At 43.9% G+C, this 26,829-nt stretch overlaps 1 protein-coding gene across 1 annotated transcript in view; it reads right to left on the bottom strand.

The window, feature by feature from the left end:
• Positions 1 to 13,631: 13,631 nt before the first annotated feature.
• Positions 13,632 to 26,829, bottom strand: part of LOC130391616 (cyclic AMP-responsive element-binding protein 5-like) — a 47,220-nt gene continuing 34,022 nt past the window's right edge. Inside the window, exon 7 of the mRNA XM_056601837.1 lies at positions 13,632 to 13,784. Coding sequence (XP_056457812.1) covers positions 13,632 to 13,784 — 153 coding nt within the window. The remainder of the gene's footprint in view (positions 13,785 to 26,829) is intronic.

The raw sequence follows: 26,829 nt of genomic DNA, 5'->3' as shown, positions 1-26,829 counted from the left end.
AGGTATTGTTCAAGGAAACTAGGTGACTTAACTAATTGCAATACTTTGTTGTTTGTTTTCTAGTTTCACTCTCTTTCATCTTTTGATCTCTTGATCTTATCTACATGGATTCAATACAATGTGAAGAATGAAAATAAATCTACAAACAAGAATTCAAGGCATTCTTCATGTTCATGAATAGAAGAGAGTTTAGCTCACTGTCTAGTTGGAGTTAGCACACCCCACCGAGGACAGTACAAAAGGTATTAAGTAACATTACTGCATACAAATCGACACCAATTATCTCATATCTGTCCCTGTACAACCAACACATGTAAAGCCAGCCCTGTGAGCTGAGAGCCCAGGTTGAAGGTGAAGAGGGAGCATAGCGTTATAAAGAATAGTCAGCGTTGTCGACAAGGACATCGTCCATGTGTGTCTCAGGATGACATATGCCTAGTTTGACCGGCGCACACAAACACACTTCTTTAAGCCTAGAGCTTGTCACTCGACACCATGCGGTGATGCCGCCCTCCCGGCCCACTGATAAACCAACCTCCAATCAGACGCCATGTTGTTAAGCCAATCACTGACACTCCATCAAAGGCATGCAGTCACCTTAACGGTTCCATAAAGAACATTGGAGGCCAGGGGAATGCTCCCCCACCCAGAGAGAGATTGGCAGTGAAAAAAAACGACGAGAGAGAGAGAGAGAGATACGAAGATACGGATATGAAGACACGATACTGCAGACACACCTACAGCTCATATCTCGGCAGTAGTACTGTATGTACTGTACTGGTCTGTGATTTTATCACAGCCCTTAGCCCTGGGTCTCTCAGAGCTTTCACAGTCAGCCTCTCAACACCACTATCAGACCACAGCAAAATCACAGCTTACCTACATAGACCAACACCTGACCAAGAGGCATTACAACCAAACAAACTAGACACTATAAACAAATGCTATAGATGGAAGGAGAGCAGTGTCGAAACATATCAGAACACCATAAAGCAAAAACACATTCAGACACTTCTAGATAACTTCCTAGACAAAAAACTTTCACTACAGCAACAAAGGGATCAACATGGCAGTAGAAAGCCTTAACAACATATTTGACATCTCAGCCTTATTATCAAACCTAAAGGTCTCAAACATTCAAGCTATGAACAAAAAGAACATTTACGATAAGTGGTTTGACGACAAATGCAAAAACATTAGGAAAACATTGAGAAACCTATCAAATCAGACACACAGGGACCCAGACAACAACAATATCCGTCTCCATTATTATGAGACCTTAAAACAATACTGAAACACAATAAGGAGAAAAAGAGACCAACGTGTTAGGAACCAGATAAACCAAAGTGAGGAATCCTTAGACTCAAACCATTTCTGGGAAAATTGGAACACACTTAACAAACAAAAACTGAAAGAATTAAGCGTTCAAAATGCAGATATATGGGTAAATCACTTCTTCAATCTCTTTGGCCCCATCTTAAAGAACAAAGAACAAACACATAAACAAGATAAATTACAAGCAAAAGGAATCAGTTAATAAAGATTAGCAAACCCACTACTCTCCAATCACATTAAAAGAACTACAGGACAAAATAAGTTCCCTTAAACTAAAAAAGGTATGTGGTGTTGATGGTATTCTAAATGAAATTATTAAATATACAGATCTAAATTTCCAATTGGCAATTTTAATAGCAGACACCATAACTTCCTGACTGACAATAATGCCATAAGCAAAAACCAAATTGGCTCATTACCAAATGAACGTACAACCAAAACCAACACATCAGGCAAAACCAAATGATGAGAAAAAAAAGGACAACTATTTGGCACATTGGAAAGATTCCACCAAAAAACAGTGTCAATTTGCTTGCTTTTTGTGCCTCAACAGAGACCAAACCGTGGCAGAATACCTGACCACCATGACCGACCCAAAGCTGAAGAAATCCTTGACCAGATACAGACTCAGCGAAAGCAGCCTGGCCACCGAGAAGGGACGCCACAGAAAGATCTGGCTCCCAAGAGAAGACAAACTTTGCTCCCACTGCAGACAAAACAAACTGGAAATAGAGCTGCACTTCCTGACTTCCTGCCAGTCATACGAAGACATCAGGAACACACACTTCCCATGGATTACAAAGGCATGCAAGGACTTTAAGGACACTCCGGATGCTAACAAACTGCCATACCTGTTGGGAGAAATACAACAATGTGCGATTGCAGCAGCAAAATTTGTCACCTGTTGTGATGAGAGAAGGACCTCGAACTCCCCATAAACAGACTCATCCCCCTGGACTCACTCTTTCCACAATAATTGAACGATTGCACAAATCCTCCATATTGTAAATACTGTGTATTTAGAGTGTATCTTTAATTTATTTGTTTATACGAGATACTGTAATTTTTATAATATCGTACATTTTACCTTTTATATTACTTTTATAGTATAATATATATATATATATATATTGTATTTGACGTGTTATACTTATATTATACCATATGCCTGACCTTTTTATTTTATTGTTCACCTGCTTTGGCAATGTAAATGCATATTTCTCATGCCAATAAAGCTTGTATTGAATTGAAGAGAGAGAGAGAGAGAGAGAGAGAGAGAGAGAGAGAGAGAGAGAGAGAGAGAGAGAGAGAGAGAGAGATAAGAGAGAGAGAGAGAGAGAGAGAGAGAGAGAGAGAAGAGGAGAAGAGAGAGAGAGAGAGACAGGGGGTGGAGTTAGGGGGGTTCGAGGTCGCAGTCTCTCTCTCTCTCTCTCTCTCTGGGGAGGATCTTCCAGGACCCCTCTAACAGTAGGGCAGCTAATGAACAACAGAGGTCTAGGAATACAATCCACAAACCCCAAAAGCCATCCAGCTAATGCTACAAATAACCCTGAAATTATTTTTCTCCAAATATAGTAACCTTACCTTCAAAGATATTAATCTGAGTGCTAACCCAAGCTAATGTGAAACAGGCAGAACCAAACAACGATATATAATAATCCAACAAGGGAAGTTTATATTCTGAGGCATAAACTATCTACAACACCCGTCACGTAAACACCAACTAAAAAAGGACAGCATGCAGAGTTCATGTAATTGATTTAGATTGGTAGAATATGCTGTATCCTAAAGAGTCCTGTAGAAGGTAAAGGAGGTCTTACCGTGATAGGGCCTGTATTCTCACCGCTCTCTGTCACTGGATCTGCCTGCAGACACCCCTCTGGGATATGACATGGCTCTGCTGCAGCCAGCAGATCCAACGACTTAAATCCCCCTCTTGGAGAACCACAGTGACGCAATGGAGGACATTAGAAGGGCCGTGGTGAACGCCCTCTGAGGCCCAAACAACCCTCATCATGCCCTCTAATAGCCCTTTAACACACGGTTGGATTTCCCTAGACTCTTCCTCAGCAGAACCCTTAACCATCACCTCCATATAGCGCTAACGCTGATACACAACAACATAGATCGATGGCAATATGAATGCCCCAGAAAACAGTTATTAAGTCAGCGCAGGTGTTAGCCTGGGGTGGCACCAGGCTGGAGGGGGAGGGGGGGCTGGAGAGAGAGAGGGACGGACAGCGAGAGAGAGAAGAACATGGTGAACCTAGACTGATATGCACTCTTATTGTAAGAAATAATGTGTGTTAAACTCATACAAATAAACATACCCTAGCCCTACTTTTGGAATATTTCACCTACTCTGCAAATACAAGAAAAGTGATGAAGACACCGTTGATTTGACATCTTTAACACCCCCATCGATCCCTGGTCCAGCCTGTTTTACACAGATGGGATTTATTTCCTTGGCCCCTGACCAACTCCCTACCTTTTATCCTTCCCCTCCTTGCTTCTCTTTCTCCTTTCTCTAATAAATTTGGTTCCAGGGCGACCAGGTGATCTGCCATTAATGATATTTATTAATGTCTGCTCTCTCTCTCTCTGAGTCTGCTGCTGTGAGTGATGGTCCTGTGAGTGCTCCGGTGCATCCCGGAAACACACACACATACGCTGATGACTTCATCTCTATTAACCCTGGGAGGAGACGTAGGGGGGAGCAGGTACAAAAGGAGGTGTAAACACATCCTGGTGGGAGGGGTAAATCACAAGGGTCAGGGGGCAGCTCTTCAGGTCTCCTTTCAGAGCGGACTATCAGGGGACCTGTAGGACCCCCTCTCCGCTGTAGTACCTCCCCTCTGCTATAGGTCCCCCTCTCTGCTGTAGCACCCCCCCCCTCTCTCTGCTGTAGGACCCTCCCCCTCCGCTGTAGGACCCCTCTCTCTGCTGTAGGACCCTCCCTGGTCCGCTGTAGACCCCCTCTCTCTGCTGTAGGACCCTCCCTCTCTGCTGTAGGACCCCCCCCCCCTCTCTGATATAGACCTCCCTCTCTCTGCTGTAGGACCCTCCTTCTCTGCTGTAGGACCCTCTCCTCTGCTGTAGCACACCCTCTCTCTGCTGTAGGAACCCCCTCTCTCTGCTGTAGGACCCCCTCTCTCTACTGTAGGACCCTCCCTCTCTGCTGTAGGTCCCCCCTCCCTCTCTGCTGTAGGACCCTCTCTTCTGCTGCTAGGACCCTCCTCTCTGCTGTAGGACCCTCTCTCTGCTGTAGGGCCCTCCCTCTCTGCTGTAGGACCCTCCCTCTCTGCTGTATGGAGCCCTCCCTCTCTGCTGTAGGACCCCCTCTCTCTGCTGTAGGACCCTCTCTCTGCTGTAGGACCCCCCTCTCTCTGCTGTAGGACCCTCTCTGCTGCTGTAGGACACTCCCTCTCTGCTGTAGGACCCCCTCTCTCTGCTATGGGACCCTCCCTCTCTGCTTTAGTACCCCCTCTCTCTGCTGTAGGACCCTTCCTCTCTGCTGTAGGACTCTCTCTGCTGTAGGACCCCCTCTCTCTGCTGTAGGGACCCCTCTCTGCTGTAGGAACCCCCTCTCTCTGCTGTATGAACCTCCCTCTCTGCTGTAGGACCCCCTCTCTCTGCTGTAGGACCCCCCCTCTCTGCTGTAGGACTCTCTCTGCTGTAGGACCCCCTCTCTCTGCTGTAGGACCCTCTCTCTGCTGTAGGACCCCCTCTCTCTGCTGTAGGGACCCTCCCTCTCTGCTGTAGGACCCCCCTCTCTCTGCTGTAGGACCCTCTCTCTGCTGTAGGACCCCCTCTCTCTGCTGTAGGACCCTCCCTCTATGCTGTAGGACCCCCTCTCTCTGCTGTAGGACCCCCTCTCTGCTGGCGCATCTCAGAATTTCTCACTGATCATTAAGACCACATTTAATTTATTTATTTTGAATTTGACACAAGGAAAGGTCTTTCTTGTTTTACCAGTTCACTACCAATGGCCTTTCACGCGTTGACGTCTTAGTTGTTAGTATGTTATTTCAGTCTCAGTAGTTTATACCGTTATTCCAGTCTCAGTAGTATTAACTGTGGTATCTAGTGTTATTACAGTCTCAGTAGTGTTAACTGTGTTTCTACAGTTTTTCAGTCTCCGTAGTATTAACTAACCGTATTTCTTCCTGGCCTTGTTTTGGAGGGGGGGGGGGGGTACCATCTGCAGTTGCTCTGTTGCTATGCCAAACACTGGCCAGAAGAATTGCCACCCCCCCACCTCCTTATCATCACCATTACCACCACCACTATCCACCAATGTCTGCCATACCCTCCCTCCCTCCCTCCCTCCCTCCCTCCCTCCCTCCCTCCCTCCTCTCTCCCATCCTAAAACTCTATGCCCCCAAAACCCCATTAGTTTCAATTTATTTGATTTCCTTTAGGCCATGAGAGGCAGTAACCTCCCCTCCCTGCTCTCAACAGCCTCCCCTGTTCTCTCGGCCTTGCCCCCCCTCCCAGACACTGCTGCTCGCCAAGAGCACCCGGACTGTTAAACTGATTTCCTCTGTGAGCAGCCTGGCAGGCAGACAGTCCGATGGGAGCGCTCAGCTCTGAAGGCGCCCCTCCCACCCTCCCCCCACCGTCTCCTCTCCCCTCCCCCTCTGACCTCTCCCTCTCCCTCTCCTCTCCCTCGCCATCTCCCTCTCCCTCTCCCTTTCCCTCTGGCCTCTCGCTCATCCGCTCTCCGCTCTCGCTCTCGCTCTCCCTCCTCTCTCTCTCTTCCGTCTCCATCATCCATATCTCTCTCTCCTCTCTCTCTCTTCTCCCTCCCTCTCTGAGGTGGGTGGACCAGAGCTCTCGGTTGCACCACCAGATGCAACAGACTCTGAGTGCCCCTCTAGAGAAGGAACTCTGTTGTCCAGGTCTCCAGACCGCCAGGCGGTACTGGTGCAGTGACACCACATGCACACCGCACACTAACACACACACACACACACACACACACACACACACACACACACACACACACACACACACACACACACACAACAACATACACACACACATACACACACACACACACACACACAAGCATGCACTCACACACACACACACACACACACACACACACACTCTTGCAAGCAAATGCAAACACACACACACACACACACACACACACACACACACACACACACACACACACACACATACAGACACACACATGCACATAAGCATGCACTCACACACACACACACACACACACACACACACACACACACACACACTCTTGCAAGCAAATGCAAACACACACACACACACACAAACACACACACACACACACACCACACACACACACACACACACACAAAAAACACACACACACATGCTCTCACATAGACACCACACACACACACACACACACACACAGGCTTAAAACATGTCCCATACGTCCCAGCTGCACTAGTATGGGGTCAGGTTAATTGGATGAGCCGGTGACTGCTACTGCTCTGGAGATACTGACTCTTCCCTCATCCTGCCCAGGAGCAGGACGACTAGCACAATCAGCCCACACACACCACACACACACACACACACACACACACACACACACACACAAACACACACCACACACACACACACACACCACAACACACACACCACACACAACACACACACACATGGCCTCTTGCTCTGACTGGAGAAGCAAGGAAAGTGAGAGTGAGAAAGAGAGAAGAGAGAGAGAGAGAGAGAGAGAGAGAGAGAGAGAGAGAGAGAGAGAGAGAGAGAGATAGAGGAGAGAGAGAGAGAGAGAGGAGAAATAAGGTAAAGGGAAAGAGAGAAGAACAAGTTGAGTTAGGAAACAGAAGAAAGAAAGAAAGATACCTGCTGGCTCTGGAATGAACAGAAAAAGAGGGAGAGAGCAAAAGAAAGAGGGAGGGAGAGGGAGAGAAGGGGGGAGAGGGTGAGCACAAGACTAAAATGATAAATACTAACATATGCACTATTAGCCTCACCCTTATACAAATTATGTGGCCTCTCTTATAGTCAGATGTGTGATTCATAATTGTTATTTCTTATACTAGTTATATCATGTGATATAAATAGAATTACAATTTCCTCTCAAATGTACATTCTAATGAAGTACAATTAAGATCAAGTAACGGAGGGCCATGAAGCGGCCTTGTGTTGCCAAAATATCCCTCCTATCCCTCAGAACAAGGAAGCAAGCATTGTGCCATGCTCCCAGAATCAGGCACAGTGTGTACGTTTACAATTTTGAATAAATTGTGTTAAAGAATAGTGTGTATACAATACACAAGTGTCCCATCCCATTCACACAGAGGTCTGATACATAGCATATTTGATCCGTGTTGGGTTTTATAGTTGTATGAGATGCCCCTTACGCCATTAAAAACAAAGCACTCCTGTTTCTGTCTGACAAGAGGCCTCATCCAGACACCCTGCATGTGATGTTTCCTATAGTACAATGTGTTTTCAATGTGGCGATGCATCTCCTCAGTCGGTGTGCAGGCGGTACGTGTGTTATTGGAGTCCGTCTACCCAACCCATACCCTGACCGGTTGGGTGTGGGTCCTTTCCCCAGGCCTATGAACCATACCAAACAGCACACACACCCCAAGACCCGTTGCTAGCATGACACACGCCCCACCCCAAAGGCAGACAGTGTACTTGTACAAGGCAACGCTACCCGGGCTTGCTGCCGCTAGGTCAATCCCACACTTAACAAGTGGGACGGGACATACACATTTGCAGACACCACACACACACACACACACACCCACACACACACGCACACACACACAACACACACACACACACACACACACACCACACACACAACACCACACATATGCACACCAACACACACACACACACACAACACCCACACACACACACACCCCACACCACCACACACACCACACACACACACACACACACACACACACAATATATGCACACGCACATATAACATGGCATCATGGGCAAACACAAAGACAGTGTGTTTGCTCAGGTTTTTAGAAAAGACAATTGCACCAACAACACGCATCGACATCAAGCAGGATAACGCCAAAAGGCAAGTGTACACATGATTTGAAAACTTTTTTAGCTTTACCATTAACTATATACACTTGTGCTCTCATGCGATTAAATATTTAATCACGATTAATTGCATTAATGTCATAGTTAACTTGCGAATTAATCACACAATTTTCTCTATTCTAAATATCCCTTGTTTGGTTCTGCTAGCCTTTTAGTGAGATCAGAGAGTGTTGAGAGGGGACAGTAGAGAGGGACAGTGAACTAGTTAAAAGTTCAGTTCACAAATTTTAAATGAACTAGTTCAGTTAAACGTTCATAATTCAACAGTTTGAACTAAGTTCATAGTTCCAAAAAATAACATAGTCATAGTTCTTTTTTCAATATGTTGCTGTGAGCTATTATTTTTATTTCCGGTATTTGAACAGGAGCCTCCTTTCTGGTTTGTCTAGGATGAAATAGAGTGGTTGAATCAAGTATCGTAGCGAAATACAGTTCATAATCGTGTTTTATGAGGGATGTGGAGATCACCCTTCCGGTATATTGGCGGGATTTGTCTTCGTTGTGTGCATGAACATTTCCGGCGCAGTTCAACAATGGCTGAAACAAAGGCTAGATGGTCACTGCTCTGTTCCACTTGTACAATCTAACAAACAACGCCAACCCTACTAAGCTTCATGGATTCCCGACTGAATTGAGTCTAAGAAAGAAGTGGATTCAAGCGGTTTCTCCGGATGAGGGCCAAACTGTAAAATAAACAAGTTAGCACGTTGTTTGTAGCCGACACTTTAGTGAATCAGACTACACTAACGCTACAGCGAGCAGGCTAGCACCAACCGGGGTCATATCAAGCGACTGAAAAATCGGGTCTGTACCTCCCGTTTCCAGTGGAACAACTGGGGACTGCCAAGAAGGGAGTCCGTTTATAAAAGAGCATCAACTCGCTTAGGGCCATGACGTTACCCCAGCCTGCCTCTGGTGTAAACCACTGTCGTGTTGAGAAGAGCCGATTGGAGGAGATCGCGCTCGGTGGGTGAGAACAGAACATGATTTCGGGTTTGCTACTAAAACCAGGTGTTGTCAGTGTGTTTGTAGGATTCTGAAAATTGGCCTACTAGTAACCCAACGTCTTTAAAACACTTACCTGAACAGGATGTGCTACCCATGGTTTAATCACAGAATGGGCTCTTTAGTAGGTTTACGAGGGGTAGGTCTCAACTTTCGAACTCTGGGCACACAAAAGGGTTTAGTCTATTGATGTCCCAGCTTTTGACCAATACCACATGTGAAAAGCTTCATCACAAGTACAAAATGTTGAATTTTATATCTTACCTTAATTAAATTTAAGGTGAATTATTGAGCTATAAAAAGCAATTTAAAAGAAATATGACTATAATAAAAAGCAATTTTCTTTAGAGGTCAAACTATTCCAATAATACTTCCAATATGTCAGTCACAGCCAAAATCTGGGTCAGATTTTTAATTTTTTTTTCATCTCATACAGGTGCACTGGATGTGTTTCTGATGCTTGCACGCAATACAACAATTGGAAAGAACGGTTTTTAAGGAGCTACAATAGAGCGTGTCACAGCTAAAGTGTGTCAAGTGCCTTTTCACAGATTTTGTGTCTCAGACCAGGACATTTTTTTTCACACCAATTCACATAAGAGAGTTTTTTGTGGACTTCGGGAGGCTATTCAACAATTACGCCTCCATGTTTTGGCTTATTGGTCGAAAGCTCAGAAAAGTAACAAAACATTTGAAACCCATTTCTCCCAGTCCAACGCGATGGTTTTTTCCTTCTGCTGCCGGGTTGCTGCAGGCCGCAAGAGAAGGTGCTGGATGACATGTTGCAGGTCGTGTGCCCACTTCTCCCGTCTTGTTATAAACGTGGGCCAAATACCTTACTGCTCAATGGCTCCCTCCCCAGTCTGGATGAGTGAGTAAACAGCAAGTCAAGAACACCATGCCCAAGCAAATTTGTGCAGTACAGTCCAGAGAGAAGAGGAGAGAGGGGTGAACATCAGAACATGTTCATCAGAACAACTGACAGTTGTGAGCCCATTACAAATTCCATTACACTTGCAAAAAATCAAATTTGTCAAAACTTTTCAGAGAGTCCGACGTGTTTATGCGCCATCACACCAAAACAGCAGAACGGTTTATCCAAATAACAAGGAAGTGTAACAAACACTTGTGTTACAGTCCTGGAGCTCTATATCCAATAATATCATATAATAATAGATCTATATATCATATACATATTGTGTGCGCCTCCAGACGATATTATGATCACAAACGACTTTGTCGGGTTCATGCGACGTCTCTGGTTCTTCCACTTCACATCAACCTGAATTCGAACTGAACGCGGCGCTGCCTGCTGCCGGTGTAAGTACCACATTGGCTCGGCTACCAGATCGGCTCGGGGTCCGTCGTCTGGCTGATTACGTTACACAATATCATTGGCTGTACGCTTGAATGGGCGTAGGCTACATTGTGATTGGCTGCTAAGGGACAGTTGTGATTGGCTGTTTTGTGCTGTAGCTCTGGCTGTCGTCATAGCAACCACAGCGAGGACATGTGTGAGCGCGAGTAGGTCTGTCTAGTTTCGGTTTGTGTTGCCAGATTGGGCATATGTCCCGTTTTTCCAGCCTAACGTGATTCAAAGTAGCCAAATCAGGCTGAAAATGTGCCCAATCTGGCAACACGGACGGCTTATCTTAACAGCCAAGATGATTCCGAGGGATGTTTTGTTTTTAGAAGAAACTATCCATACAGGTTGGGAATGGTCTATGTTCAAAATGAAAGATCATTACAGGCTCTTTAATTTAAGCCATAAAATACCTTATTGCTGTAGATAGCGTATTGTGTGACGTAATCAGCAGACGACGGACCCCGAGCCGATCTGGTAGCCGAGCCAATATGGCACTTACACCGGCTGCCCGCTGCCGGGTGATGGTGCCTCGCAGCAACCGGCGGCATGTCGCAGTTCATGTACTTCAGCGAGTCAAACCAAAGTTCCTTTCCCCCAATTCCTTCTCAACCATGGCTCAGATAACCCCCACGACAGTCTCGTTGTGGAAATACAAGACACGTCAAAGAACCGACAAGAAACACTTGCGTTACAGTGTGTGTATTCACACACACACATGTGGCGCTCGCACGGTCGAGTCTCATTGGCGGGCCAACGTCTCTGGGCGGGCCAGGCAGAGTAAGGGAATGTCACGTTGCGTGGAAGAGGGCGGGTTGCCAGGTTGCAGGTCAGGAGCACTCGCGCACAATAAAACAATGTTCATCTAATATTTTTTTTATTATTATTATTTAAAATATTTAACAAGACTGCAATGATTTGGCAAGTCACATGACTCAAGTCAAGTCAAGTCACAAATCAGGAAGGGGCAAGTCAAAGTCAAGTCAAGTCTTTCGTTAGTGTTGGTCAAGCAAGTCACAAGTCGCAAAACTGGCGACTCGAGTCGGACTCGAGTCAAGTCTTTGACTCGAGTCCCCCCATCTCTGTCATCGACTGCACCGAGGTGCGATGCCAGAATCCATCATCCCTCACTCTCCAGTCTGAGGTTTTCTCATCTCACAAGAACACGAAAACCTTTAAGGCCTTGATTGGGATTGCCCCTTGTAGTGCTGTGACTTTTGTGTCAAGCCTCTTCAACGGCTCCATCTCTGACCAAGAGCTGACTGAACGAAGTTGACTGCTGGATTTACTGGAGCCAGGAGATGGCTGCATGGCAGACAAGGTTACACCATTGAGAAGCTGCTAGCCAGTGGCGTAGCATAGTTGTGCTAGGCCTTGGAGCAAGATCGTGCTGGGCCCCACCCCACCCCCCCCACACAAACACACACATACGCGAATGCATCCACTCACCCATAGGGCCTAAGGTAAGCCAACAGCCGCCACAACGAGATCGCTAAACCATCATCAGAACCATGGACAGAAACTTATCATCCCTAGATCACAAAATCGCGTAAACATTATTAGGACCACGTACACTGTAATTGCAACACACTGCCTACTATCAAAAACAAAATATAAATACTCCATTCAGCTGACCACACAACTACATTTCCCAAACAGCACAACTATGGCCTAATCAAAATGGCCAATGGTAACATACTCCTACATGGCACAGCGGCCATAACCAATAATAAAATTCAGAAGTTAACTCTGCGTGCCTTCTGTTCAGCGACCTTCTTGATAATAGAGGTGAAATTCCAATTTCCTTGCTCTTTCATTCTCGATTGAGAGTATGGCCAATACACTCAATCGCTAGTGTGCCATGGCGCTCCTTATCAATTTGAGCTTAGAAAATGACCGCTCTGCCGTGGCTACTGTCACTGGTATGGTGAGTACAGGAAAAAGGCTGTGCAAACATTTCGAATTGCGCGCATCCAGGTCTTTCTTCTCTTTATGTTTTTTAGTAGCACTTTTTAGCTTGCTAAACATTGCAATGGTATGGCTTAGCTTTTAACAATATGTTAGAGTTTCAGACACTAGCTGTGTTCGAAGTCGTTCGCTATACACTCACTCACTATTCCCTATATAGAGTTCATGATATAGTGCACTATATAGGGAACAAACAAACGAGGATTCGGACACTACGCTGAACATTTTTAAACGTCATGTGCGTCAGTAAATGCGCCGGGTATTTGTGTGACGCAGACAGATGCGCCCACATCATGTAAACAATCCGGGCACTCACGAGGAAAGCTGGAGGTTGGATTGATGTTGAATGTTACATTTCCTTGTTCAAGTTTTTTTTAATTAATTTTGAATGTTACATTTTCTATGTTAGATTCCAAATAAATTGGTGATATTTCTAAACGAAGACGGAGACTCCATCATTTAATGTTTTCGTTTTTGCGGTTAATCAGCTTCTTCTTCTCCTTCGGAAAAACAGGACCGCATTGCATTGTGGTATACGGGAGTAACATGTAGGGTACGTCGTATGTACCATGGTATGTACACTCAAAACAACACAGTGATTGGTCGAATAGATTTCCCAGCAGGCCCTATTCTTTTGTAAATGTTGAAAATAAAAGAAAATAAATGAAGTAGCCTAAGTGCGATTGTATATACTTTTTTATTCCTGGCCAAAATATCACTACTGTAACCAAATTACATACATTAAGGCAGAGGAAGATAAAATATATAAGCCACCCTGACTGTGATGTTATAAGAGAAGGGATTCATATACTGCGGTCAGTTCCTTTCTAAAATCACTTCTAGACATCTTATGCTGCTTTCACACCGCCGCTAGCACGGCGACCGTCGGGCGGCCGTGGCCGCCTGGGGGCCCAACGGGGGCTAGGCGGGGCCCACGCAGTCGGGGCCCCCCGGACGTCCAGGGCCCCGGGGCCCTGCCCCGGAAGCCCCGGCCCAAACTACGCCCCTGCTGCTAGCTGACCGTGGGGCAACGCTGATTATGCCACCCTTCAAAATGACAGGTAGGCATGAAAGGAATGAACATTTCAAATTAAAACTGTGACCCAAATGTGACCATTAAGATATGCAGACAAATGTTTAAGATGTACTGATGCACTCATAATAATAATAATGCTAATTAACTTATCTCTAACCACAGCGTAGTTCACCGAAGAGGATGCTCTGAAAACACAAGCAAACGCCCAACTTCAAATCCTTGTGGAAAGAGCAATACGCAGAGTCAAGGAATACTGCATCTGGGAACGCACTGTCCTTTCACCTTGTCCGGGACAGTGGACCGTCTGCTGTGTGATGACCAACTTCCAGGGACCACTTGATTTAAAAGGCTACATCCCTGTTGAATAGTGTTTCTACTCAAACATATACCTATAAATATTAAAACGAGAGACACAGAACATTTGGAGTAGTCCCTTCATCTTTTCCGGAGCTTTAATTCTGTATACTGAAAACATTGTACTGTATATTTGAATGACATTTATATAATTGAATGAGAAGTCTCATCTATAATACATTTTAAATTCCAGTCGGTCCATCCTGAAAGTATTCAAAATAATGTTAATATGTAGTGTAGTAAATGATGCACTCAGAAAAAGGGAATGAATTAAATCCTTTTATTCTTTCAGTTCCTTTATTCATTCAGTTCATTTCACTATCTGCTGAAGATACACATCCATATATGTACCTAAAAAGTACAATTCTACCATATTTTTCATCTCGTTTATCATTTCATCATCCCTCCAGATTCTTTCGACTGGGAAGTCTCCCTCAGTGTCAGTTATAAAATCGCACCGACTCAATCGAGTTACTGCCAATTGACCTTGAACCTGCCAGCTGGTGCCCCGAAGTGCTCTGTTATGACGGTGAGGAGGTTCTGTGTGGAGCACAACCTTCGAAGAAGAAATCAAGTTTCCGATATAGTTTCAGATCGTCCACTCGCAGACTAAGTCGCCGGCTCCCACGGAAAACCATAAAGCTAGCCATTGTAGAATGCGAGAGACTCGATGGAACGTTTGAAACGTCTTTAAATTATTATTATTTGAGCAAGGTACGTCTTGTTACTCTGTTTTCTGGGAATAATTGACGCAAGCAGAAACCAGAAAACAGGCCGTTTTTTCGTTTTTTTTCGTTTTGACAAGAAAACGAAAATGTAAATTTCAGTTTGTTTATTCGTTTTTTGGTTCTTACTGAGTGAAACGAATATACCACTCAATATCTGGTTTCCGCCGGTGGGCGGGTCCTCTTATTGGCTAGCGTGCTTCATTGCCCTGTGCTTTTCATAATAAAAGTTCTTCCGTTTGATAATGTCGACAAAATATTACTGTATTATAGACACTAGCAGACACAGAGGACAAGACCACCCACAGTCAAGACTGACACGGCTTCAAATAACAATAATAGTATTCATAATCATTTGAAAATGAGAAGTTATGAAGTTATGATGACTTCAGTGCAGTTGATGTTTAGCCACAGTTAATACATGCAGAGCAGACCTGAGATCGCTGGCTGATGATTTCCTCACAGCCTGAGAGCTATGAGGAATACAAGTGATCACAACACATTTCTGACAGCTGAAAATTGCGCATTTGTTGACCTTTATCCATTTAAAGTAAACAAATATTTTTTTCTTGTTATTATAAGATATTTTATATTGTTTTCATATTTTTATTTACTGATGGTGTTTACAGAATGCGAGTGCGTGTTATATTGAAAGCGAGGCTGGGTGTGCCTATGAATATAGTGAAAAACATTAAAAAACCTTAAAAAACAGTGAGTTTTTTAAGGTGCTGTACAAGCAAATCATATTGTCTACTCTGTACAGTGACAGGGAGTGTAAAGTAACCTACTTCATTCAATATCGAATAGGCCTACTGTAGCCTACACTATGTACAAATGGTTTTGCTCATGGCAGTTGTGACAGTCATTTTAACGTGTCAGCAGGCAAGCTTCACTCATTCCAGGATGCATTATGCGTTGTCCTATAGCCAACCCAGTCTCACCAATATGCGTACAGATCGCACGGTTTGACACTTTCAAAATGCTTGCAGTACATACGCCAAATGACCATTTCGCGTGCATATGATACGCAAAACCCAGCATTAACTACTGTGGAGGGCAGATACGTCCATTTCGCGTGCATGATACGCAAAACCCAGCTTTAACTGAATGGGAAATGCAATATTTTAGGACAGATTCACCATTAAACGTGTTTCTAATGACATTTCTAGCGAGAAATGTACTTTTCCCTTGAATAATCTTCAGTCAGTGAATGTGTATGATCTTTATTAATCTTTATTATCTGAATGGGAAATGCAATATTTTAGGACCGATTCACCGTTAAACGTGTTTCTAATAACATTTCTAGCGAGAAATATACTTTTTACTTGCATAATCTTCAGTCAGTGATTGTGTCTGATCTTTAGTTTTATAGTTATTATCAGGAAGATTTTATCGGCTCGCTCGCATGTTTCAACGACGTCAGGTTGTTAGGGACGCCGCTTTCGCTAAACTAGCAACTCACGTGTTTCCTGCGTTTGTGTTATTAAACCGTTACTTTATGTAACTTTTAATGATATCATCTTGTTAGAAACACGTATATCTGAGAGCCAACCCAGTCGCAAAAAGCATACGTTGACAATGTACGTTTTCGTGAACACTGGATTACGTCGCATTTCAACATAAAATAGCGTGTTATACACACACACACACACACACACACACACACACACACACACACACACACACACACACACACACTGCAAAATAAATAAATAAATACTAAGGCAGAATAAAGAATAAATTAATTCATTATCATTCAACTTCAACATGTGTTATTACAGTATAGTGGTGGAGGGATGACGTATGTTGGCCAACCCGGAAGTGAGCGTCACCCTGGGTTCCCTTGACAAAAAGCCAACGGGTTTTTCCATTTGATTTTGGATTATTGCAGAAAAATTTGCATCTTTGAAGCACCTCCTCAAAAACTGAAAATACATCTAGTGTACACTAGATGTACAACCCTACTGACCACAAGCATCACCCCCCCCCTCCCCATATGGATTTGGAGAATTGTTGCCACGTCCCAGTGGGGGAGGTATCATATATATGAAAGAGGGCATTCAGTTACTACAATGATCAATTAGGAGGCCGAAGCCCTTAAGGAAGTGATGCAATAGGTGACTGGGTCGACAACATTTAAGTAAGCTTTACTTTGAGGTCTCTTATATATATCAAAGGGGGTCTCAAAGGACGCATATGCTTCAACCTGTGGCTCCAGCCCTACAGGAAATGACTCAGCAAGTGCTCCATCTCGTTGCACCTGCACCCAGCGGCTCGCTTGCAAGATTTTGGCCTGAAGTTCTTCCCAGACCTACACCCTAGCCATCCAACACGCATATCTGAGAATCAGGCTTCTCTTTAATAATGACAAAAAGTTATTAGAGAAATACACATTAACTTTTTGTTATCTCATAAGCGGCGTGGTGCCGGCTCCTTTTGACCTTTTGACCCCAGACTTCAAAAACGTGGCCACAGGCCAGCTGTGTCTACACACCTTAAGCCACAAATGTACACCTCCATCCCACAAAAAATGGGGACTAGAAACTAACCTCTGTCTTATGTACATTTACTGTACTGCTGGAGGTTACGCCCCTTTTCCGGCCTTTTCGAGATAGCTAGGGATGCTAAAATGTTTACACACATTTCCCGGGGCCCTGAGAATGACGTATCCGAGATTTGGAGTTCTAGCCCTTAGAGAAAAAAAGTTTCCCCAAATGGACTGTCATTTGGACAAAGCCCCTCAGAAGTGTTACCTGCAAGACCTAATGGTTCAGAATGTGGTGGAAAAACAGTTTTTGAGATAGGAAGGTCCTACCGCCCTGACATTTGAATACCTTATTCTAAGGCCTAACTGGGACCCCCGCACCGAAACTTGGCCCGGTCGGACCCCGAGGGCAGGAAGGGGTGGCCCTTCCTGCCCGAAACTTGGCCCAGTCGGACCCCGAGTGCAGGAAGGGGGGGCCTGGACTTTCATAATCATCGCTGGACTGTAAAGGATGTTTGGTCGGATGTTATGACGAAGAATCATAATGTGAATGGGAATATTCTATAAATGTCTTGATATCATCTTTCGTCTCAACACTTCTGCTGCAGCCGCTTAAAGTCTCACTCCGAGAACCTTAAAATATGAATCAATCCATTCGAAGTATAAAAATATCTTCCCGGTAGCGTAACGGGGCAAACAAGGTGTCCTTTGACATCTACGTTTCGAGGCGATTGCAACAATGCCACACATGATCATATTTGAATATGTTTCAGGGTAGTAATTAGCTGTCGATTTTGGAGGCCTTTATCAATAATGACCAGCTATAGATTTGCTTCCCGATGGAGATTTTTGACAAATTACATGTTATTTAGAATCTACACGTTAAGCTGAGTCCAATGAGATCAAGCTCGCCCTCTTGCTACACCGAGATCATGTCCTTGACCTAGGTGTACCATGTAAAATACATGTTACCATTTTCTAGAGTGTCATGCTTGGTGTCATTGGACTCAGCTCAACGTGTAGATGCTAAATAACATGTCATTTGTCACAAATTTCTATCGGGAAGCAAATCAATAGCTGCTCATTATTGATTAAGGCCTCCAATTTCAACAGGTAATTACTACCATTAAACATGTTCGAATATGCTCATGTGTGGCACCGTTGCAACCGCCTGGAAGCGTAGATGTTGAAGGACACCTTGTTCGCTCTCTTACGCCACCGGGAAGATATTTAAATGCTTCTGATTGACTAATGAATTGATTCAGCTATTCCCCCAGAAGTCTGGGGTCAAAAGGTCAAAAGGAGCCGGCACCACGCCGCTTATGAGACAAAAGTTAATGTGTATTTCTCTCATTCATTTTTGTCATTATTAAAGAGAGGCCTGATTCTCAGATATGCAGGTTGGATGGCTACGGTGTAGGTCTGGGAATAACTTCAGGCCAAAATCTTGCAAGCGAGCCGCTGGGTGCAGGTGCAACGAGATGGAGCACTTGCTAAGTCATTTCCTGTAGGGCTGGAGCCACAGGTTGAAGCGTATGCGTCCTTTGAGACACCCTTTGATATATAAGAGACCTCAAAGTAAAGCTTACTTAAATGTTGTCGACCCAGTCACCTATTGCATCACTTCCTTTAGGGCTTCGGCCTCCTAATTGATCATTGTAGTATAATTGAATGCCCTCTTTCAGATACCTCCACCACTGGGACGTGGTAACAATTCTCCAAATCCATATGGCGAGGGGGGGGTGATGCTTGTGGACAGTAGGGTTGTACACTAGACATAAATAGGAAGAAAACTCAGAAGGAATGACCTCTCATAAATATTTATTTAATAAATTGTTTCAAATAACCCTGCCTCGTTAAATCAATGAGCTTGGTGTTTTGCTTTCAAAAATAGGTTATAGAAGAAGTCTAAACTGCAGAAAATAAAAACATCCAAGCTGCCTTTTAAGGATACCTTGGAATATCTGTCTATTTTTTAACCATCGGACCCTAGTTTACGACAAAAACAACACAATTTACGGCAGCTCATTTGCCGCGTGTTTTTTAGAGCCATGTAAGGATTAGAGGGGTTTACATTTCTTTCTTTGGAGCACAGTTATTTTATTTATTTTCAGTTTTTGAGGAGGTCTTCAAAGATGCTAATTTTTCTGCAATAATCCAAAATCAAATGGAAAAACCTGTTGGCTTTTTGTCAAGGGAACCCAGGGCGACGCTCACTTCCGGGTTGGCCAACATACGTCATCCCTCCACCACTATACTGTAATAACACATGTTGAAGTTGAATGATAATGAATTAATTTATTCTTTATTCTGCCTTAGTATTTATTTATTTAGCAGTGAAATGCAGTGTGTGTGTGTGTGTGTGTGTGTGTGTGGTGTGTGTGTGTGTGTGTGTGTGTGTGTGTGTGTGTGTGTGTGTGTATAACACGCTATTTTATGTTGAAATGCGACGTAATCCAGTGTTCATGAAAACGTACATGGCTCTCAGATATACGTGTTTCTAACAAGATGATATCATTAAAAGTTACATAAAGTAACGGTTTAATAACACAAACGCAGGAAACACGTGAGTTGCTAGTTTAGCGAAAGCAGCGTCCCTAACAACCTGACGTCGTTGAAACATGTGAGCGAGCCGATCAAATCTTCCTAATAACTATAAAACTAAAGATCAGACACAATCACTGACTGAAGATTATGCAAGTAAAAAGTATATTTCTCGCTAGAAATGTTATTAGACACACGTTTAACGGTGAATCGGTCCTAAAATATTGCATTTCCCATTCAGATAATAAAGATTAATAAAGATCATACACATTCACTGATTGAAGATTATTCAAGGGAAAAGTACATTTCTCGCTAGAAATGTCATTAGAAACACGTTTAATGGTAAATCTGTCCTAAAATATTGCATTTCCCATTCAGTTAATGCTGGGTTTTGAGTATCATATGCACGCGAAATGGACGTATCCGCCCTCCACAGTAGTTAATGCTGGGTTTTGCGTATCATATGCACGCGAAATGGTCATTTGGTGTATGTACTGCACGCATTTTGAAAGTGTCAAACCGTGCGATCTGTAGGCTACGCAAATTGGTGAGACTGGGTTGGCTATAGGACAACGCATAATGCATCCTGGAATGAGTGAAGCTTGCCTGCTGACACGTTAAAATGACTGTCACAACTGCCATGAGCAAAACCATTTGTGCATAGTGTAGGCTATAGTAGCCTATTCGATATTGAATGAAGTAGGTTACTTTACACTCCCTGTCACTGTACAGAGTAGACAATATGATTTGCTTGTACAGCACCTTAAAAAACTCACTGTAGCCTATATTCATAGGCACACCCAGCCTTGATTTCAATATAACACGCACTCGCATTCTGTAAACACCATCAGTAAAATAATATGAAAACAATATAAAATATCGTTCAACAAGAAAAAATATTTGTTTACTTTAAATGGATAAAGGTCAACAAATGCGCAATTTTCAGCTGTCAGAAATGTGTTGTGATCACTTGTATTCCTCATAGCTCTCAGGCTGTGAGGAAATCATCAGCCAGCGATCTCAGGTCTGCTCTGCATGTATTAACTGTGGCTAAACATCAACTGCACTGAAGTCATCATAACTTCATAACTTCTCATTTTCAAATGATTATGAATACTTTTATTGTTATTTGAAGCCGTGTCAGTCTTGACTGTGGGTGGTCTTGTCCTCTGTGTCTGCTAGTGTCTATAATACAGTAATATTTTTGTCGACATTATCTAACGGAAGAACTTTTATTGAAGAGCACAGGGCAATGAAGCACGCTATCCAATAAGAGGACCCGCCCACCGGCGGAAACCAGATATTGAGTGGTAAATTCGTTTCGCTCAATAAGAACCAAAAAACGAATAAACAAACTGAAATTTACATTTTCGTTTTCTTGTCAAAACGAAAAAACGAAAAAACGGCCTGTTTTCTGGTTTCTGCTTGCGTAAATTATTCCCAGAAAACAGTAACAAGACGTACCTTGCTCTTATTTTTATCCGCGTGCCCTTTTCCCGGCATTCATTGCGGTTTTATCTAAATATCATGCAAACAAACAAGCAACTGGATTTTTCATTTTTCCCGTTTTGATTTAAAAAACAGAAAATACCGTTTATTTGTTTATTCCTTTTGCCCTTTTTCGGTTTCAAAACCAAAAACAACTCTGTTAATATTTTTTTCTGATTTTGTTTTAAATCGGAATATTCAAAGAACAAACCATACACAGATTTTAATAGTTTTTTCTGATTTTGTTTTAAATCTGAATATTCAAAGAACGAACCATACACGGATTGAATTGAAGACGAAATTGTTGTTTGAAATTGGCGCAAGGGTTCTTCTTCTAATTGTACAGTTCCGGCAAGGCGCGAGGGTTGCTGGGAAAGCGGAGACGTATGCAGACGTTTGCAGTGACGTCATGACGTTGCTCTCACCGGATCCATGGCTGGCTCTGGTCGGTGTGAAACCAACTGGTTCATAACTGGTATAAGGCTGGAACCTGTTTTGAACTGCCCCTAACACCAGCCCGGAACTGGCTCTTGGTTCTTTTTGGTGTTAAACTCTTGCATCGGGGCTAGCCCCGAGGTGAGGAGCATCGGGATGGATAACAAATCCACAGCGTGAGACATTTATATTGAAATATTGAATATTGTTCCAGCAAGTAAGTCTGTGAACGTCAGAAAACGTGAGTTTGGGTACATTTACCAGGGATATCGTGAATGTGAACTGCTGGTGTGGGTGTCAGATTGACTCGGCTGCCAGATCGACTCGGGGTCCTGCGCTTACAGATGACGTATCGACACTTGACGTATCGACACAAGACAGCGGACAAAACCCGGAAGGGTTGTTTATAAACGGGGCTCAATCATGGACATAAAAGAAGGCTCAATCCGATTTGGTTTTGATTTCATTGAACGCTGCCCGTTCTTTTGCACAAACAAAGCCATTGAAAAACGTCTAAAAGCACTGATGAATGCATATGTAACCCAGTTCCTGTTAGGGACTCTTATTCTGAAGGAGGAGAACGGAAGTGTCTGCATGTGGGTCGCTGTTTTGACTCTGTGTTGGGAGCGCTGGAAATAAAGTGGATCGCCCCGTTCAGTGTATGGAGTTAACCGATTATTCTTTTATGTATAACCCAAGTATAGGCAACAATAATTTGTACATTTGATTATTATTCATAGATTAGAAAACAAAAGGAGATCGTTAATACTTGGGAATAACATGGGAATGAATGAAACGCAAGTCATTATTCCGAGTCAATCTGACACCCACACCGGTCCACCATCGGTTCGCCAGAGTGATTTCACCGGATGTGACAGTGCACAAAGATCTCCGAATGCGGAAGTACTACGTATCAGCTTGATAATCCCCTATTGCACATTTAGCGCATTTTGTAAATCCCATTGATTTCTGTTGGAACACTCATTGCTCGTTGGCCGGAAACGGAAGAGGGGGTGTTCACGTTTGGTTGTAGTCTTTTCGCTCGGTTCTGGCCCTACTGTTGGGACGGAGAACCAAGCAAAAATACTACAACCAAACGTAAACAGCCCCCCTTTCCGTTTCCCGCCAACAAGCAATGATTCTAGGAGGTATTCTAGTCCGCTGATCAAGCCAGAGAGCTAACATAATGGATTGTACATATATATAATTCGAAATTAGTCCCAGCCTTTATACCACAGATACTCTAGGGTCTATAGCATATAACCGCTTTTTCTGAGTACAGTTTAATTCATTTTTCACAATTTGAAGAATATTCACCGCGCCATTCGTTTCAATGGGAATCGCGACGGTCTATACTTTCAACAAAGTGAACATTGTGCGACACTGTCACACAAAATCGCAATGCTTGAGCGCATGCATAGAATCTTCCTTCTTCTCTTATCCACGCCGCGAAAACCAAAAAGATCCTTCTTTGTTCAGTAATACTATCTGTACATTTCCTGTACATTTCGTTGAAAGACTCCTGTCTTTTTAGTTTATTAGAGCTGCCAGAGCAGCTTGAAGGTCTGACGCATGAAAATATTCCAACATGTTTGTTTATTTCTCTGTACTGGCGCAAGTATGCGACGTAAACGCATACGCGACGTGAGCAGATCTGAGCAGAGTTTTGCATCTTGGCAGTGTAGACGGAAACGCTACGGCGGAGCGTAATCAAGTTTTCTACTCTAGAGGGTGGTTTAGACGCTGTCACCGTCTAAAAGAAAGGCACTTCCGAAAAAATATTTTGTCGTTTTTACCCGCAAGCGTCCTCGCGTAAACGGAGCCAAGGGAAACCCGCAGTGAATTCAACCCGGTCCACTTGACATCGGGTAGGTGGATGACAGTGGTAGGCCTACCGTAGAACTTCAATAGCCCAGGCTTTTATTTGTTTCACTCACTGAACTTTCGGACAAAACTCTTGCTCAGCAAAGATGGGAAATACTATAACATTTATTATTTAAACCAGTATGAATATTCCTACCGTACGTACGCCTATACATGTTACCAGGCTATCGAATAACACACACATACACACACACACGGTGGCGGAGTTGTAATCGGGAGAGTCGGGAAAAATTCCCAGCGGGCCGTTAACATTTCGGGCTGTCGAGCTGATTACTGCGGGATAACAATATTGCGTTTATAAAGTTCCTTGCAGCGCCGTCCGGCACCCTGAGCTGTACGTCCGCAACCTCTCAATTACTCAACAGACGCAAAACTCACAAACTGTCAACGTCGCAACCAAGTCGATTTTGTCTAGAGGGGAGTAACTAGGGATGGGAATCGAGAACCGGTTCTTGTTCAGAACCGTGGCCGAGTCAACCGATTCCTTGGAATCATTAGCAAGCCTGCTTAACGATTCCGCTTATCGGTTCCGGTCGCGGCAAATGCGTCATGACGTCACACCACGCTGCTTTGTTTTGGTTCAGAACGCAGCAAACATGGCGCCGCCAAGGAAGAAGCGCATTGTGCGTTCACACCAAACGCGACGGGGCGACAAGATCCCATACAAAGTGTAGGTAGTGACGCGTATCGGGCGAATTTTTCAAGAGAGAAAAACCGGCGACAAGTTTTGATTTGTCGCGCCACACTTTCGCCATGCACAGGCGAGCGCGTTCACGAGGATTTGTGCGGCGACAAATTTGCTCGAGTTGAAATATTTCAACTTTGACGCGAATTTCGCGTGATGACAGCCAATCAGCGTTCAACATTGTGACAACTGAGTGACATGTGTAACGTAACAGCCAATCAGCGTTCAACCGTCAAACTCAGTGCAGTGCAGTCCGGGGTGAACTGCAGCATGGAGGAGAAAGTGATTGTTTCCGTTTGCGACTCCCGGAGCTCTATATATAATAGTATATAATATAATTAATTGTATAAATAATATCACGGCCAACAGCTCTGTGCGCCTCCGGATGGCCGTAGCGTGGGGAGCTCTCATAGGGATTGGTCTTCTCGGGGTTTGTTTACCGGCGTTGCTATGGTTTCCGGTCTTGTTGTTCCAACGGTTTATTAGGCAGGCCCATCTAATAAATCTCTGTCTAATCAGTACTTCATTTTTTTATGTCAGTTCAATTTTGTTACAAGTTGAATGCAAATGAGCACTGTTAGTATTACAAAAGGCACAAGCTATTACTTGACTGTTTTGAGTCTGTGTTTTTAGTTGTATGGCACATAATGATGGCATTTGGGCTTAAAAAGCCAAACATATATTTTTTTGTCTAGACCAATTGATTTGAATGTACAATTTCCTAATACTAGACGCACTTCTGATCAGATATTAAAGAGATTTAATACAAAAAACACATTTGTACTTATTTTCTCACCCAATGAGAATCAATAAGAGAATCGATAAGGAATCGGATCGATAAGCAGAATCAGAATCGTGAAATTGTTATCAATTCCCATCCCTAGGAGTAACTGAGCGGGCCCTCCCGAAGTGGTACAGCCTTGTACTGCGATTGGTCAGAAAGACGTAACAGCTAATGACGAAATTGAACTCTCGTGCAGGCTCGAACAGAGTGACACACAAACAAACACACACACACACTTTTAAGGAGTTTTTCACTCGCTCCGTATTCTTGCTTGCCCCAACCAGTTTGTGCGGGTGCTTGTTGTTTTGTTTCTGGTGTAGCTAGATCCGGTATGGTGTTGTGTTTTTCTAACGTGACTAGTAGTTGCTAGACAGCAGGTGAAAAAACGACAATGTTCGCCAAGCCAAAAGAGCGTTAATCGCGCGATAAAAAGATTAACGCCGTTAAAATTGGTTTGCGTTAACGCCGTTATAACGCGTTAAGATGATTCTAATATCATAATATGCATTTCAACAAGGAACTAACATTACTATGCTACTGAGTAAAAAATAAAAAATACCTTATGATAACACCAAACAGATAAAACAATTCACAAATAAATTGAGATGTATGGTAAATACATTTTGTTTGTTGGTTTCTTTTTAATAATGTAGTGAGACTGACAATCTCTGAATGCTGCCTGGCTTCATAACCACAGACTGGAGGAAGCCCACAAAAGGCCTCTCTCTCTCTCTCTCTCTCTCTTTCTGGAAAGGGACAAACACTGATACAGCAAAGCAGCGATGCTGATAGGACACCTTCTGAGCCGGGTGCTCACCTCTGAAACTGTATAATATCATGACGCCAGCAACACTCCCCATGACTATTATCTCAAGAGATATCTGGCCAGCTAAGACACTGACACCCAGTCCTCCCCCTCTGCTGCCCAGAGAAGACACGTGGTATCTCACCATCCCTCCTCTGTTGGACAGAAGAGATGCATGGCGGTGTCCTAGTGGACTCAGCCGAGGTGTTCATCACACACTTCATCACAACACTCCAGTTGTCATACATTGATTTTACTGGAAACCATGTCCAGCAGTGTTTGCAAATCCCCCTATTGGTTTGTTCAATCCAGACTAGAGCCAGATGTGTGGGCTTTACCTAAGAACACTATACAGCGAGTGACAACAGAAACATGCTCAAACACACACATATACACTTATACGCACACACACACACGGATATTCATACACACATCAATGAACGCATCACACACACACACACACAGGGCCGTTACACCAAATCCTGGGCCCTGTATACAAGAGGTACTGATGGGCCCCCCCCCCCCCCCGAATTCCCCCTACCAGCCCCCTGCGCTGAATTGTTGACGGGGGGGGGGGGCTGGAGAACAATTGTTGACGGGGGGGGGGGGGGGGGGGGGGGGGGGAGGCGTGGCCGTGTGCGACTCCTGACACTATGGGCTGGTGGATAATTCTAAATATTATTATTATTATTTTTTATTTTTTATTTTTTTTAAATTGCCATGGGCCCCCCCACGACTGCCTCACTTTCCCCCCAGTCCGTCGGCCCTGCACACACACACACACACACACACAGCATTCTTATACCCAACACAACCAAAGTGAGCCCAGCCA

The sequence above is a fragment of the Gadus chalcogrammus genome, chromosome 11, assembly GCF_026213295.1.
Source record: "Gadus chalcogrammus isolate NIFS_2021 chromosome 11, NIFS_Gcha_1.0, whole genome shotgun sequence".
Taxonomy (NCBI): Eukaryota; Metazoa; Chordata; class Actinopteri; order Gadiformes; family Gadidae; genus Gadus; species Gadus chalcogrammus.
The sequence above is the reverse complement of the archived record's forward strand: the minus strand, read 5'-3'. Positions and strand labels throughout refer to the sequence as shown.